At 43.9% G+C, this 17,556-nt stretch overlaps 1 protein-coding gene across 17 annotated transcripts in view; it reads left to right on the top strand.

The window, feature by feature from the left end:
- Positions 1–17,556, top strand: part of ANKS1B (ankyrin repeat and sterile alpha motif domain containing 1B) — a 1,136,988-nt gene that overhangs the window by 1,084,606 nt on the left and 34,826 nt on the right. For all 17 annotated transcript variants that reach the window (XM_068970630.1, XM_068970629.1, XM_068970628.1 and 14 more), the window contains 3 exons: positions 6,084–6,095; positions 6,994–7,080; positions 15,701–15,838. In XM_068970630.1, coding sequence (XP_068826731.1) covers positions 6,084–6,095; positions 6,994–7,080; positions 15,701–15,838 — 237 coding nt within the window. The remainder of the gene's footprint in view (positions 1–6,083; positions 6,096–6,993; positions 7,081–15,700; positions 15,839–17,556) is intronic.

Raw genomic sequence — 17,556 nt, 5'->3', positions numbered from 1 at the left:
AGATCTGTGAAGCGTTTGCTACCCCAGAGGAGTCTGTCTCGGTCCATCTCTCATCACATCCGTGGTTCTCCTCCCAAGTTCTTCGGAGGCCTCCAGGCCTGGCTCGGGGCATCTGGGTTCTCTGCAAAGTGTTCTGAGCTCTCCACGTGTTGAGAGGCTGGGACTGCAATTCTCCTCTGTAAAGCTGGCTTCCTACTCATTGCTGTACATTCATTCATTTGTTCATTCCTTTAACAGTCATAGATTTCAGCAGCTTTTAGATTGATTCCTGTAAAATTGCTGGTATTTAGCCATTTTGACCTTTTAAAAAAAAATGGCGCCTTCATAAGTTTCACCTGAGACCTGTGCTAGTCATTGTAGGACAAATTTGGAAAGGTGGGGGCCGTCCTCGCGGAAAGGGGCGGGCCTCACGGGGAAGGGGACAGCCCCACCCGCACCGCGAGGGGAGGAAAGGGGAGGAAAGCAGCCCCTTCAGCCAGGAGGCCAGAAACTGACCAGAAGGCAAGTCCAAAACTGAGCTTTTCCCAGAAAGTGACCTTGAAACTGAGCTTCGAAGGGTAAGAGATCATTTCAGATGGCTAATTTGCAGTCTACTTTTTCTCTCTTAACAATCCCTGCAACTTAGCTGCTTTTGCCAAATACAAAAATCACCACAATATTGCTTGTTTGGTGTGGTTTTTTAATCATTTGAGAGTCACTTGGGGCTTCCAAACATAAAAGTTTGATCCTGTTTTAATTTACTTGCTGAAACTAAATACAATAATTAAGCATTGAAATAAGGAAAGTATTATATGGCAAAATTAATAGTTATGACTCAGCACTGGCTATCTCACTAGAAAGCATTCTCAGGGTAGCTGTGTGCAGGTTAATATATGCTATAAGTTGGATGGCAGTAGCCCATCGAGAAATCTGTGCCAGTCTGTGCTTAAAACACCCCCTGGCAATGATCGGATTTTGTAAGAATGAGGGGTCAGTGATATCCTCCCTGTAGGCTCTTCACTCTATACTGACTATGGGGCACAATTGAGTCCTATTCGGAACATAAATGTCACTCTGGACCCAAACCTAACATTGCAGCTCACAACTGAAGTGCTTCTAGTCTCAGCTCTAAACCTCTTTACTCTCATTTACCCATGAAAGTCCTGCTTTGAGATTCGTGCATGCTAAGTCACTTCAGTTGTGTCCAACTCTTTGCAACCCCATGGACTATAGCCTGCCAGGCTCCTCTGTCCATGGGATTCTCAGGCAAGAATACTGGAGTGGGTTGCCGTTCCCTTCTCCAGAGGATCTTCCCGACTCAGGGATCGAACCCAGGTCTCTTATGTCTCCTGCATTGGCAAGCACTTACCACTAGTGCCGCCTGGGAAGCCCTGCTCTGAGATCCAAGGGCCCCTGTATTGCAAAACAATATGTTCTCATACTGTTGATTCTGTATTAGAAAATAAGAAACTATTTTGGGGGTGTAAGGCTAGAAAAGCTCAATGGCAATTTCTGACTTGATACAGATATTCCAAGCAGTTCATAATTTGTACTTTGAAAGGAAATGAAAAGTGTTTGAAGAAAATTAAAGATAGTTGTTACTACTTTCCTTGGTGAATCCAAAAATCCCTCTTAAAAAAAAATGCTGTTAGAGTGTTCAGTTACTTTTTCTATTACAAACAGTATTTCAGGGGCCTGCCCCCAGAGAGGAAATTATGATCCCTGTTCTCTATGATGCTTAAAAACAATATAAACCCCGAGTGCTAAAGAAAAGACTGGCTTTGAATTGATTCAGTACTTGCATTTTATTATAGGTTTCAGAAAGGTAACATCTGTATACAACTAAATACTGTTTCTCTTGGAATAATAAAAGGATGATAATCTTAACGGGAAATTGTGAAGGAAATACAATGAAATATCACTATATTCTTTCAGCTTTCAGTGGGAGAGCAGGATGCTGCAAAGGTGAAGTTAATTTGGGGCATTACCCATGAGCATACAGCTGATTAGGTAGGCAGAGGTCCTCATTACAATTAGTCTCCCTGTGAAGCTGATGGTTTTCCCTAGTGGTTCAGAGGCTAAAGAATCTACATGTAATGCATGAGACCCAGATTCAGTCCCTGAGTCGGGAAGATCCTCTGGGGAAGGGACTGGCAACCCACTCCAGTATTCTTGCCTGGAGAATCATATGGACAGAGGAGCCTGGAGGGCTACAGTCCATGGGGTTGCAGAGTCGGACATGACTGAGCAACTAAAACACACACATACACGTGAAGCTGGTGGGGATTTGAAGACTCTGAGAAACCTTAGAAATTCCACCCAGAGTGTGGCATAGTAAAAAGGGCAACTGGAAACAAAAGGGAACCACAAAAGAAAGTTTGCCCTGAGCATTTTACTGAGGAAATGGGCCTGAAAAAGAGAAGTCTATTTATACAAATAAATAAGGCTTCAATTTTTAATATACACCTGTGGGAGTATTCACCATCCAGAAACACAGCAAAGCATGCAGCTAGGTCATAGAAACCAAGTTGCCTGAGACCAAGTGCTTTGTAATTCAAGCAGTGTTGTCCAGACTAGGTGCCTTCGACCCTGGATTGGGGGGAGAAGATGGTTACAACACTGAAGGAGAAGCTGGAGAGGAAGGGACTTCGGCTTCTTCGGTCGGGCTGAGGCTCCAGGTTCACCTTTTCTTTTTGTAATTTTATTCATTTATTCATTTTTGGCTGTGCTGAGTGTGTGGGCTTTTCTCTAGTTGTGGTGCATGAACTGCTTCTTGCAGTGGCTTCTCTTGTTGCAGAGCACGATAAGGCACGTGGACTTCAGGCGTTGCCACTCCTGGGTTCTAGAGCACAAGCTCAGTCATTGTGGCCACGGGCTTAGTTGCTCCATGGCAGGTGAGATCTACCCAGATCACGGATTGAACCCAAGTCTCCTGCATTGGCAGGCAGATTCTTTACCACTGAGCCATCAGGGAAGCCTGAGCTCACATTTTGATATCTGGAAAGCCTTCATAAAATGAAGCGCTTATTGGATTTCTTGCCTCCCTGATTAGCCAGTGAAGACTCAGTATATTTACCTTCTTTCTCTGTATTTTCATCTTTCATTAAAATCATGTGTGAATAGACCTCTTTAAAGCTCTGTAAAGTACACCATCAGAAAATCCTCTAGAAAGAGATTGGATCTGTGTCTCTTGTACAGAATAAAAATGCCTTAAAGGAGGTGATTACCCCGAAGACCTCCCACAGCCCCTCCCTGGCCGGATCCATCGTCGTCTTGTCTTGACTCAGTGGGAAGAGAAGTACAGTTTGGGCCACAACATGCAGCCACCCCACCACCAGCCCTCCTGGGCCTTTGTGTAACCTGCAACACTGGAACCCCATTGTGGCCTCCAGTTAGGAAAACAAGGATTCTTGATTCATTGCACCATTGAGGTTTTCTGTGTCTGCTGCCACCATTCGCCTGAAGCCCCTTTTGGTAAAATCAGCAACAGATTTTTCTATTTTTCCAAGCTGGGGCTTTCAGCCAGGAAACCCAGTAAAAGTAGCAACCACTCCCATGTGTGCCTGCCACTGTGCTCGGCACAGATTTTGTAGGCCTTTTTAGTCCTCTTGACATCGGGCACTGCTCCCACCCTCTAAGGAATCTTCTCTTGACTTCGTGATCCTGCTGTCAGGCTTCTTCCAACTTTGTTTCAGGTTCCTTCATTGACTCTACTTTCTTCCCCATTTCTTCATTAATACTTAACTTCTTAAGTATTAACCATCCCCTGCAGCGTGATTCTTAGCCCTCCTCTAGTTCACTCTGAGCCACTTTGTCTGCTCCTGTTTCCTCGGTCACCCACTCTCTGTGTTTGGATTTCCAGATCTAATTCTTATTTCCAGTTTCCTGCTGGACAGCTCTGCCAGATTATCAAGGTGATAATCAGATTCAGAAAGGTTTCTTGCAAAAGTACAGTCTGCTCTAGTGGTCCTTATCTCAGCTAATGGCCTCTGAGTCCTCAGCATCCTACCGCTCACCATGTGGACCAGTCAGAGATCCTCTTGATTCTTCCTCATCAGAATGGCAGCTTCCCTTCCATTCTCCAGAGCATCTACCTCAACTTGGGAGCTTAGGACTCTGGTTTGAATTTATACCTTCCTACCCCCCCTCCCCATGTTCAGCCTCTAGCTGTTTCAGTCCATACAACCCACTGTAGCTATCTTTCTGCAACACAGACCTGATCAAGTCACTCCCTACTTGAAAGCATCCAATGGATCCTAGGTTGGCAGAGTAAGTTACAACCATCCAAACCTACTCTACCATCCTAATCTCCCACCAGTTATTCCAAACCCACCATATTATTTCTCATTTCCAGATGCATGCATGTGTATGTTAATTCTGCTGCTAAAACGGCTCTTTAGTCCTCTTCTGCCACCTGGAGAATCCTATCCATCATTGAAGAGCCAGGTCAGTCACCTGGCTCAGGAGGCAGCTGGCTGAATGGATGAAGACTTGCCCACTCCCTCATGCAGAGTGAGGCTCTTCCTGCCCAGAAGTCAGGAAGGACTCTGTTCACCTCTCTGTCACATTTGTCAACATTTGTGTTGTAGCTGCTCTCAAGCCAGGAATGGTGATATGTCCCTCCCTGTCCACGGCAGATGTTGTTCCCAACTCTCCTGACTGCAGAGCCCAGACGCAGCTCAGAATCCATCTCAACATAGCACTAGACAGCCGGATTCAGCAGACAGAAGTCTGCACACGATCTGAGGTCTCTGTGACATCCCCTAAAGTAGACTGCATTTCTCCAGCTTGTGGGCCACTTAATATCCACTCAGTTGCAGAATGAATAACAGATGGCTTTTCTTTTTTCTTTGGGATGGGGTTTCTTAATACTTCATAACATGTTGGTATTTTAACCTTATGTTAGGGGAACGTGTGTGTGTTAGTTGCTCAGTTGTGTCCGACTCTTTGCAACCCTATAGACTGCAGCCCACCAGGCTTCTCTGTCCCTGAAATTCTCCAGGCAAGAATACTGGAGTGGGTTGCCGTTCCCTTCTCCATATGTTAGGTGTATGTTATTACTATTTCATGTCACAGATAGCTGTCCACGAGAGTGTATTTGCAAGAGATGGGCGAGGTGATTTGTTGGAACCCATTGTTACTCTTTGCAAAGAATTCTTCACACGTATGCACGCATTCAGTCCACCATACGTTCCGTCCCTTCACACACACATTCAGTCCACCAAAGTGCTGCCTGTTCCTGCCACAGCCTCTCTCTTTACAGAATTCAGCCCACGGTTTTACCTTCCAGTCAGCATGCTGCATGTTATTTCTTCTAGCCTTCAATTTATCTTGTACGTTTCTAAGAGCTGGTTGGATAAAGTATTAAAAAAAGAAGTATCTAACCTTACATTCCAATTTCATATCTCTTTTTGGCAATCACAAAAGAAAACTGGTGAGTCTGGGTAATTTTAAAACTAGTTAAAAAGCACTTCACAGGTACTGCTTTTTTTCTGTACTGTATGAAACACTTAATATTACATAGTAATACTCTCAGTAATCAATTTTCTTTATCTCTGATGCAAATATAGTAGCTCTCAAAAAGGTGTGTCAAAACAACCGGGAAAATGTGAAACACCTTTTCCATGGCTCAAGCGAAAAATGAAATTATCATTACAGAGTTCAATGAGTTGTATTCAAACTATCAGATCTTCTTTCATTCTGGTCACATTTCAGAGTTTATAAATGAAAAATGGGTAATATAAATGAAGAAATCAGGAAAGTTCATATTTTCCCTCAATTCCCTTAATGTACATAAGACAGCTGGTCCTGGAATGCTCAAAGCAGAAGGCTCATGCGTGCCAGTCATAATAAGACCGTGCAATGCAGTAAACAGAACAATGAGAAAACAGTAAAGACAAAGGAGAGACAGGGTCTGGAAAAGCCTGCAGCAGTTTCTGTAAGATAACAGTTGTACTGCATCAACATGTATCTATAGAGCCTGTTCTCTTTACTGTCTAATGAGTCTGTGCTGTTGGTGAATTACCGAAATCGCTTCCTCTCACCTTTTTATGTATTTTCTCTCCTGTTATGCTCTCACCTGTCTTGTCTGGAAAATCCATCAGGCTAACTGTCAGGTAGGTTCTTCTTGATGTTTAATGTGATTATTGGGAATGTCCACAGCACGAAATGAAGTAAACAGACTGTGGGTGACCTGTGATGAATGATAAAACTAACCAGAAAAGGCAAATGCTAAATTACAGAGAAACTTTATGCAGGTGCATGAAACTGTAGAAGCTGCTAACCCTAAGCACATTCAGCCATTGTGAACATCTAGCATAAGAACTTTAGCCTAAGGGATTAACCTCACCTCTAAATGATGAAGTGGGTTACCTGGACTGTCCGGTTTTACCAGGGCTCAAAATACAGCCTGCTCCCAGAGGGATCAAGTGTCATGGAGTGGTGTTATAACCTATGTGGCCACAAGCAATTCTGCTGCAAATATGCTACCATCTTTTACAGATTTGGCCAGGTGCAAGAAAAATTCACAATGAGGTATTCTAAATCCCGATTTTAAGTATGTATTCAGACATGCCTTGTACCTTGAAGAAAGAGACTGGGAAGAAACGGGGAAAGGTGGCATGTATTTTGTTCATGCTAAACTCACCCTTGGAGTTCCATCTGACATGGCTTAACTCTCTTCCAAAGAATGTTGCTTGCAGTTGCAGTAGGGGACGGAGCTGTTTGTTTCTCCTCTTGGTGTCACAAAAAGGCAGTATTCCTTCACCCACATGAAGCAGCAGAAAAGCTCTATTTAGATCCTCAATGCAAGACAGATACTTTATAAACCTAAACCAGAGCTAAGCCCAAGAGAAGAGAAACATATATTTAAATTAAAGTATGTTTGGGGTGTGTGTGTGTGTGTTGTTGTTGTTTTTAACTTGAGCTTATTTTTATCTTTCAAGAGAAAAAATTACATGCTACAGTTGCCATGCAACACAAACTGCTCTAACAGCTTTCTAATTTTAATTTCAGAAGTCTACAGAGCAAATGAAGAAGGTTCCTACTATCATCCTTTCAGTCTCCTATAAAGGAGTCAAATTTATTGATGCAACAAATAAGGTGGGTACCATACCTCTACAGTCCTGAGTAAATGATCTAAAATCCTTTGCTTCCCATCATACTTAACATCCCCATTTTATTTGTTTAATTTTTCTTAATGTTTTGGCCACATCGTGTGGCATGTGGGATCTTAGTTCCCCAAGCAGGGATCAAACCTGAGTTTAAGTCTTAACCACTGGAGTCTTAATCACCGGACCACCAAGGGAAGTCCCATCATCCCCCATTTTAATCACTCCCCAACCCCCACCTTCATGCTCCCTAAACACAGCTGTAGATACACACACCCCCACACCCCCACCCACACCCACACCCACACACAGAGGGGCATCTTGCATTTGGAGGCCTGATCCAGGATTTCTACACATATTTTGCATTCACCTTTCCAAGGTACCTTCCCTCATAGACTGTGCTGTTCAGGATCCGACAATATCCCTTTGGGTCCAGGGAACATTAAAACAGGAAAAATCATATCTAGAGTGAAAACGCATCAGTGTTCATTTCTCCGTCAGAGGAAGTGTCACTAGGCAACAGACTAGAGTGTTTGTCTTTCCATTTCTCCAGAGATAGGCCTGTCCTTTCTCTTGATGTATGTAATGAATACCTGACACAGGGAACACACGCTCTGGCTTTTACATCATAGAATTGCATTTCGTTCTCAACTATTGAGATGGAAGAGAGGGTTTCAACTGTATTGTTTTCTTAAGAGGCACCATCTGAAAAGCTCAGGCCATGCTGTGACCGTGCTATGACCTTGCACTCACTGGGAGAATGGTTCATGGGCTCCAAGGTCAAGTGCAGACAAACGGGTTGCATTTTACTTCAAAAGTGTCCTATCTTGGCAAAGATGATGGAGTGCAGGTGCTAAACTAGAAAATGTGGGTGTGACCACTCTCCCCCTCCAGAAACTCAAACCTGACTGGCTCTTCCTCCCAAACCCCCACATGTCCCTGCATTTTAGTCTTACATCCTTCCAACCAATAAAGTATAGAAATTGGGGAAATGAGGTGATCCCCATTTGTGAACACTGTTTGTTTTCTGGACTGCCTACCCAGTCTTCCCAGTTGGACCCACTCCATTCTGGGGAAAGGAAGCCGAAGTCATGAATCAGATGAATTTAAATGATGGAAATTTATGACCAGGGCACCTGGATTTAGATTCAGGTAAACATCCTGTGGCTAGTGACTCTTGACTGTAATAAGCCTGACCATCTGAATCCCCAGATTCAATGGCTTTCACCCATTGAAAGCCTTCCCAGTTTGTTTTCTGTAATGAAGAAGACTGCTCTGTCAGTGATCACATAAGCCCAAGCTCCCCAAGTCTACTGAGGAGAACAACCTCCCAGTTTTAGAAGCAGTTCTGAAACCCAGGCAGAAGGCTGATAACTCAGCCTGCTCAAGCTAGCCAATGATGTCCAGAGCACACTCAGAGTCAGATGCCTTAGGTGGATAATGGCTTCAACCTGGCAATATGTCATTGACAGTTACCATTCAGTTTAGTTCAGTCACTCAGTCGTGTCCGATTCTTTGTGACCCCGTGAACCACAGCATGCCAGGCCTCCCTGTCCATCACCAACTCCCGGAGTCCACCCAAACCCATGTCCATTGAGTCGGTGATGCCATCCAACCATCTCATCCTCTGTCATCCCCTTCTCCTGCCCTCAATCTTTCCCAGCATCAGGGGCTTTTCCAATGAGTCAGCTCAGTTACCATTATCAGATTACAATTGTGGGGAGCCTGATCAGAAAAATCCCAATTGATTTGCTTTGTCATTTCTTAGAAGCAATTTTAGTTGCTTCCTTTAGCCCTAGATTATAGTCAGTTGGTTTTTAAAGTTTCAAAACTTGATGGAATTCTTGAGATACCACTGCTTTCAGTGTATTGAAACTTCAAGAAAGTCTTTGGCATTGTTTTTTTCTTAGCCTGGAGCAGTTGCCTCTACCCCATTTGCACTTGAAAATCATGAATGGCAATATATATTCAGCATATGAGTTTAACACTCTTAGATTAACAATGGTATTAGTAGGCTTGGATTCTGACATTTTCTAAACAAGTTGTATTTGCCCTGAGAAGTTTCCAGAGTCTTAAGACTGTCATCCCATGAAGCTGGTGGCATAACTGGGTGCATCTGTAATAACAGCATCCTCTCTAACGCTCTCCATCATCAGAGGAAGGAGGGAGCACTGTTGGCTCTGTGGCCTTTACCTTACAGACACATTAGTGGCCGTAGATCTTGATTTCCTAGACTTTGAGAAGATGCTTCTGCTTCAGTCACCCGTACTTAGACGAATTACTCATATAGCTCTCCCCTAAGGGCTACCTGGACATCTAAGCACTGAAAGATATGCCAAAGATAATTGCATGAATGAAGCCACTAGATGAAGAAGGCCCATGTCTTTCAAGTCCTCACAGTGTGGTTCTTAGCTTATTCTCAAAACCCAGAGCAAAGGCAGATGCATATGTTGGTGGCAGGTGGAGCCAACCTCTCTATGACCTTTAAGATAATATGTTACATTCCAATTTCATATCTCTTTTTGACAATCACAAAAGAAAACTGGTGAGTCTGGGTAACTTTAAAACTAGTTAAAAAGCACTTGCCTGGCTTTTTCAGGAATTTGGGGACATTGACTTTAACACTGGTCCCCATCCCAGTATCCTAGGGTGTAGCTGATCTGCTTCAATCTGATGGTGGATGGTGGGTGACTCAGGGCCGTGGCCTAGGAGTTAGTGTGTGAGAGACCAGAGCAGAGAGCTTGTGTTAGAAGGTAGAAAAGAGAAACGGTGAAGAGCTGCGCTGGTGGAGTTTGTCTGAGGAAGGCTGAGACACTGCCAGCCGGGGCTGAAGGCCTGGTTTCAGGGCGTGTGGAGGAGCCAGTGCTGAAGGGTCGTGGGTGAAGGGAACTGTGCTCATCAGCAGTGTCTGCAGGGCATCGTGTGTGCCACTTGGTCTTGTGCAAAGTCCAGCCTCTGGTTAATGCCCACAGCAGGGAAGGAGCAGGCTGATGCATTCCAGATCCTGCTTCCGGTTTACACCGCAGGTTCCTCCCCTGGGAAGCATTGTTGACAGGGAGCCATTCTGACTTGACGTGAAGGATTTGTGATTTGTAGACACCTGGGAAGACCTCACAATTTGAGGTGCTGTGAACACTAAGCCTGTACTGAGACACAAGCAGAAGTCACAGGCTATTGTTTATGTTTGATGTTTCGTTGTACTTGATTCTTAAACTGTCCCCTCCCGACCGCCACATCTCTGTAACCCTGCCCTGGTCACATAGAGGGGGTGTTTGGACTGCTCTGGACACGTAGAGTAACCAAAGGCCTCAGACCCTTTTCCAAGTGACTGCCCTGCAGTGACACAGCCAGCTGGTCACTGAGAAGGACTAAAACTTGACTTTCCCATTCCCTAACCTAGTGCTTTTTTCTGTTACTCCACAGCTCCTCTACCAATTTGTTTGAAGTGCAATGGATGCTTAATTTACACTTCATTCCTATTTGCTTGCATTTGACTAGGTAAAAGGTGAACCCTCCAGCAAAGCACTTCTTTCCTTTTACTTTCATGAAGAAATAGCTGTGGCTGAGTCCATGGAGAAGGTTAGGTGCCTGGTTATCAACTCATGAGTTTACTACCTACCAACATAGGAAACAAATTGAATAACTAAACTCTATTGGAAAAGGAAGAAGTGAAAATGACATTGAACTAAAAATGGGACTTGGAATAGATTTATACTAAAATGTTACAGATAAATCACACCAGCTTTCTGGTGCTCCATAGCCCAGAGGTAGCTCTAGCGTGGCTTTCCACCAAGAAGACTACAACTGCTTAGTTCCAAACCCCTCTTCAGAGCAGCAGGGCCTTCTAAGAGGTGACACAGTCCCCACATCCAGCACTTGACCAAGATTGGGTTGCATTTTGCCTTCCTGCTCTGACCCCTCCTCAGTCTTCCCATCCAGCTAAATTAGGAATAACTCAGTGCCTGGGTTTGCTTGTTTTGAATGTCAGCCTCAGGCGGGGCTTATGCTATATTTTTAGGCACAGATTAATTGAGGACTTTTGCCTAAACAGGTTGTTTATAGCACATGCAGCCTCCATTCCATCCGCAGCTCCATCCCATCCACATGGAGACCTGGCCTTGCCGTTCTACAAAGGTGATGCAGAGTGATGACAGCATTGAGCTCAGTGTCGCCACATGTACATTTGTGTGCCTGACACACAGTGAGGCCAAACACTCCCAATGTCGGCGGTTTGAAGCAGAGAAAGGTTTATTGCAGGGCCAGGCAAGGAGAACGGGTGGCTCATGCCCTTAAAACCCCAAACTCCCTGGAGGGTTTCAGCAAAGCATTTTTTTTTTTTAAACCAAAGAACCACCACACCTTTATTTAGTTTTTCAGCAGAGCATTTTTAAAGACCAAGTGAGGGACTGGTGTCCCCAGGTGTGTGATCAGCTCGTGCATAGTTCTCTTGACTGGCTGATGGTGATCAACTCTTAGGCGCCAGATGGCCTGGTGGCTACGTGCTGTTGCTCATCAAGTAGTTCATTTTTCCCCAGGGGCTAGTAAAAAAGAACCTGCCTGCTGATGCAGGAGACACAAGAGACGTGGGTTCGATCCCTAGGTCAAAGAGATCCCCTGGAGAAAGGCATGGCAACCTACTCCAGTATTCTTGCCTGGAGAATCCCATGGACAAAGGAGCCTGTTGGGCCACATTCCATGGGGTCACAAAGAGTCCAGCATGACTGAAGTAACTAAGCATGCATGCATGGTGGTGGTTTTTTAGCATCTGAAAAACTCAGGCATGAGATACTATTATCTGGGTACTTCTGAGAGGATGTGGGAGCGGGGTCTGTCCTGAAAAGGCCTCAGTTGGTTACATCAGTAGTGAGTCCTGCTTGGTTACATCGGTAGTGAGATCCCAGGTCCTCTCCACATTCCAGCACCATCAACCTATCAGGAAGTTCTGTTCAAGATACCTCCCTACCCAGTCTATCAGTATGAATTCATTTATAAGCATATTTTTCAATTGCCAATTAGGATGATTAAATGCCAGTAAATGAGCTATTAACTGATTATAGAACGTTTTTATTAGCCTGCCTTTCCTCCGGTTTAGACCGTGAGAACAGAGGAATAAAAGTTTCAGCAGTAGGTGAAGAGGCTGATTTTGGAACATGGAGCAGCACGGAGGAGGGCAGGGCCTCGGAGTTAAGAGACAGTCCCGGGCTCCTGGGGATGAGAGAAGTGAGGGAGTGGTTGTGGGGACGGGTTTCAGAAAATTGGGAGGGAAAGTCAAGAAAGAGGAAGAGTGTCCTAGCGCTGTAATAAATTACCAGAGACAGGGTTGCTTAAACCACAGAGGCTGGAAAGTCCAAAATTAAGTCAGCAACAGATTCAGTATCTGATGAAAGCCTCCATTTGCTGCTTCATAAACAGCCATCTTCCTGCTGTGTCCTCATGGCAGAGAGGGCCAGTTGGCTCTCTCAACTGTTTGGAGTTTTTTTTTGTTAAGCCAACTTAGGTTTATTTTTTTATTAAGTGTTTTATTTTGTATTGGAGTATAGCTGATGAACAATGTTGTGATAGTTTCAGGTGGACAGCAGAGGGACTCAGCCATACATACACATGTATCGTTCTTCCTCAAACTCCTTTCCCATCCAGGTTGCCACATAACATTGAGCAGAGTTCCTAGAGAATGAACTTATGATTTCTGGGGGAAAAGATGGGGAGGACAGATAGTTAGGTAGTTTGGGATGAACAGGTACACACTGCTGTATTTAAAATGGATAACCAAGGACCTACTGGCTCCTCATCTTGTAAAAGCACTAATCACCTTCACGAGAGCTCCACCCTTGTGACCTAATCATATCCCAAAGCCCCACCTGTAAGCACCATCACACAGGGAGCTAGGATTTCAAGATACAAACTGGGGGAGGACAGACACATGAAGCTCATAATTAAGAGAGAGCTCCAGAGATAAAGCTTGATCTACTTTACAAGTTTTCCCTGGGCCACAGGGCTGTCATACATCATTGAAAATCAAGAGTGACATCTTATGAACTGGCAAGATTCAGGGTATTCAGTGCAATAAAAGTCATAGGGCGCTTTTCACTGTAACACCTTCCTGAGAAGTTAATCTACCTTTTTTGTTGTTGTTCAGTCATGTCTGACTCTTTGCGACCCCATCAACTACAGCACGCCAAGCTTCCCTGTCCTTCACTGTCTCTTGGAGTTTGCTCAAATTCATGTCCATTGAGTTGATGATGTCATCCAACCATTTCATCCTCTGTGGCCCCCTTCTTTGCCCTCAGTCTTTCTCAGCATCAAGGTATTTTCCAGTGAGTCAGCTCTTTGCATCAGGTAGCCAAAGTATTGGAGCTTCAGCATCAGTCCTTCCAATGAATCTACCTTATGCTAGTTAAAAATCTCAAGAACACAACATAACAATTTAGTTAAAAGTTGGAGCCAATGCTCTATTTCCACTAATAGTGGATCCTGGATGATGAGACCACATCCACACAGACTTGCTGAAAAAACTCGCAGCCCCCAGTTAAAATGACAGTGGAAACAAAATAAATGACGGTGGAGGCCTGGAGCACCTGCTAACACTGTGCCTATAAAGATCACGCAGCTCTTATTAATTTTAAATTTAAGATTTCACAAGTTCCTAATTTAGTTTTCTTCTTGAAGAAATGCTGTCTGGATGTCAGAAGAGGATCTGGACCTTCTATCTTGAAATTCTATCCTGCAAGAGGATGTTACTTGTTTACGGGATTCTGACTCCAATTTGAGTTATTTTTGACAGTGCTACATTAGTATCAACATAAGGGACCACTGTGAAGAATGTCTTAATTTAATTTCCTTTCATGTGTTAATTCTGTAATTGCTTCCTAACCACACAGCTCAGCAGAGTGAGGGGCATGAAAAACTTGCTCAGGGCGCTGGCAGGGAAGGGCATTTTGTAAGCATTTTTAGACATTGATGGGTGCACCCGGAGCATTATATGTGCTTGGGTTATTTAAGACTGTGCAATTACGAAGTAATTAGGGTAATCATTAAAGGTTTTAGATCTATGACAACTGCAAAAATCATAAATGAGATATTATGAGATTATAAATGGGATATTATGAGACTAAGAAATGATTGCACGATTATGTGAAATATTTTCCTTCTTAAATTCATCAGTATATCAAAAGAAGTATCTGGCAGGGGTTTGCAGCCCAGTGGTTTCTCCTTGATTATTTTGTGCTTCAGGATAATGGTACCTAAACGTTTCCTCAGGTACTTTCCCATTATTCTTAAAGGCTGCTTGGAATGAGGAGGCTGGCAAGGAGAGGCCACGAAAAAATGCTAGGGAGAAGAAAAATGAAACAGCGTTGAACCAGTGAGAGAGAGGTTGTGGGTGAGAGGCATTGCATTGTATTTGAGAGAGCCTGAGGTCCGTCTAGTCGAGGCTATGGTTTTTCGAGTGGTCATGTATGGATGTGAGAGTTGGACTGTGAAGAAAGCTGAGTGCCGAAGAATTGATGCGTTTAAATTGTGGTGTTGGAGAAGACTCTTGAGAGTCCCTTGGACTGCAAGGAGATCCAACCAGTCCATTCTGAAGGAGATCAGCCCTGGGATTTCTTTGGAAGGAATGATGCTGAAGCTGAAGCTCCAGTACTTTGGCCACCTCATGTGAAGAGTTGAGTCATTGGAAAAGACTCTGATGCTGGGAGAGATTGGGGGCAGGAGGAGAAAGGGACGACCCAGGATGAGATGGCTGGATGGCATCCCTGACTCGATGGACGCGCGTCTGAGGGAACTCCGGGAGATGGTGATGGACAGGGAGGCCTGGCTTGCTGCGATTCATGGGGTCGCAAAGAGTAGGACACGACTGAGCTGAGCAACTGAACTGAACTGAACCGAACTGAGCTCTGCGGTCCGAAAACCCCAGACTGTGGGCTCAGCTCCGCCACCTGCCCTCCGTCAAGGCACTTCCACTGTCTGAAGACCAGTTTCCACCTGTGAGCTGCCGAGGCTAACCTCCAGCGCCCACTCGCAATTACAGCGTACCGGGAATAGTTAGCAAAGTGTCGTCATCCACGGGGCCCTGCACTGAGCCTGCGCTGCGCTGTTTCCTTCCTCCCACCCCTGCCCCCTCGTCTCTGCAGAGCTGTCAAGAGCGGGTGCTTTGACTTGCCCTCCCCAACCTACCTTGGCTCTGGGGTGCTCTGGCCGGCACAGGACAACAGTAAGGGATGGTGAGGGTACGGGCTCCTGGAGAAGCAGAACAACAGGGCAGGGGAGCTTTTCCAGGAAGAGTTGGCGGAAGGCAGCGCTGACCCTCCCGGTGTATGTGGGGGATAGAAATAGTAAAATCCTTAACAATAATTATTTTTTTTAAGTGTCTACACAGCGCCAGGCAAGAACTGCTGCTCCGGGTTCAGACTATTTTAGGTGGTTTTTCATTAAACGAAAATATTCCTTCCAGACCTGGTGTACCTTTGCCCACATATAGTGGGTCATTTTGAATGTCGCTGGTCTAGGACTTTCTAGGAAAAGGGACAGCAGCTGCTTCCCAGGTCATTTGCCTTGATTCTAAAATAGGCTGGTTTGCAGAGGAAAACAATGATCATTTATGTCATTTCTTCCAGAACATAATTGCTGAGCATGAGATTCGTAATATCTCCTGTGCTGCCCAGGACCCGGAAGACCTCTCAACATTCGCTTATATCACGAAGGATTTGAAGTCCAATCACCACTACTGTCACGTGTTTACTGCCTTTGATGTGGTGAGTAACTGTCCTCTTTAGACTGACTAAATATTTCTGTGAATGCACCTGGAATTTATTGAAAGCAATTTAGATGCTTGGTTTATTTGAGGTTTTTGTGTGTGTGTGTTTTTTTTACTGTACTGGGTCTTCGTTGCTACATGTGGGCTTTCTCAAGTTGTGGCAAGCAAGGGGCTGCCCTCTGTTGAGCTTCTTATTGAAGTGGCTTCTCTTGCTGTACAGAACATGGGTTTTAGGTGCAGGCTTCAGTAGTTGTGGTACATAACACAGGCTTGGTTACTCCTCAACATGTGGGATCTTCCTGGCTCAGGGATCAAACCTGTGTCCCCTGCACTGGCAGGCAGATTCTTAACAACTGGACCACCAGGAAGTCCAAATGCTTGGTTTTTGTTTGTTTCGTGGTTTTACCAAATATTAAGGTATTCATGGTACAAGGTATTTTGCAGACTTCAGCTTTTCTGAGCTTTTTCTATATCTTCACTCATCCATTAAATTTCAAACTCCACTTCTATTCAGTATCTGAACTGCCATGGATCAACTACTAACTTCACTTTTTTTTTTTTTTTTTTACTGTTTTATTTCATTTTGATTATTCATGCTGTCTGGTGGACTTTTTTTTTTAATTTTTATTTTTACTTTATTTTACTTTACAATACTGTATTGGTTTTGCCATACATTGACATGAATCCACCACGGGTGCCAGGACAGGGAAACAACCTAACTTTACTTTTTAAATTTAATGAATCCCTTTCTTTCTCTGGTACCAAAATACAGTAAATGTCTTTCAGCTTTTGTTCCTCCACCATGTCTGTCGGTTTCTTGGGGAGCCATTTCTAAATAGTAGGACATAGTAGTCTAGGTTTGTTTGGAAGAAATATAAATTTTAGTGCCTCATACAATACTTACGGTTTTCTATATTGAATAGTAATTAAATTAGACATCTACAAATAATAATTGGGAACAGTGAGGGTTGGTCTATTTAAATATGACCCATATTCAGAAATTAGTCTTGTAATGATGTCCTTATGGTGTTATACCGCCTATAATCCTGTTTGTCATTGTCTTAAAACTAACCCATATGCAATATTTGTTTTTCTCTGACTTATTTTGTATGACAGACTCTAGGTCCATTCACGTCACTACAAATGACCCAATTTCATTTCTCTTTATCACTAACTTTCCATTGTGTACGTATACCACATCTTCTTTATCCATTCATCTGTCAATAAACATCTAGGTTGCTTCTATGTCCTGGCTATTGTAAATAGTGCTTCAGTGATCATTGAGTTACATGTGTCTTTTTGAATTATGGTTTTCTCAGGATATATGCCCAGGAATGGGATTGCTAAGTCATATGGTAGTTCTACAACCTCCAACCTGTTCTCCATAGTGGCTGTATCAATTTACATTCCCACCAACAGTGCAAGAGGGTTCCCTTTTCTCCACACCCTCTCCAGCATTTACTGTTTGTAGATTTCTTGAGAGTGGCCATTTTAATTGGTGTGGGGTAATATGTCACTGTAGTTTTGATTTGCATTTCTCTGATAATGAATGGTGTTGAGTGTATTTCCGTTTGTTTGTTAGCTATCTGTATGTCTTCTTTGGGAAAATGTCTCTATATCTTCTGCCTATTTTTTGATTGGGTTTCTATTTTTTTGATATTGAGCTGCATGAGCTGCTTGTATATTTTGGAGATTCTTTTTCGGATACATACAGGT

This window comes from Capricornis sumatraensis, chromosome 4 (assembly GCF_032405125.1).
Source record: "Capricornis sumatraensis isolate serow.1 chromosome 4, serow.2, whole genome shotgun sequence".
Lineage (NCBI taxonomy): Eukaryota > Metazoa > Chordata > Mammalia > Artiodactyla > Bovidae > Capricornis > Capricornis sumatraensis.
The sequence above is the reverse complement of the archived record's forward strand: the minus strand, read 5'-3'. Positions and strand labels throughout refer to the sequence as shown.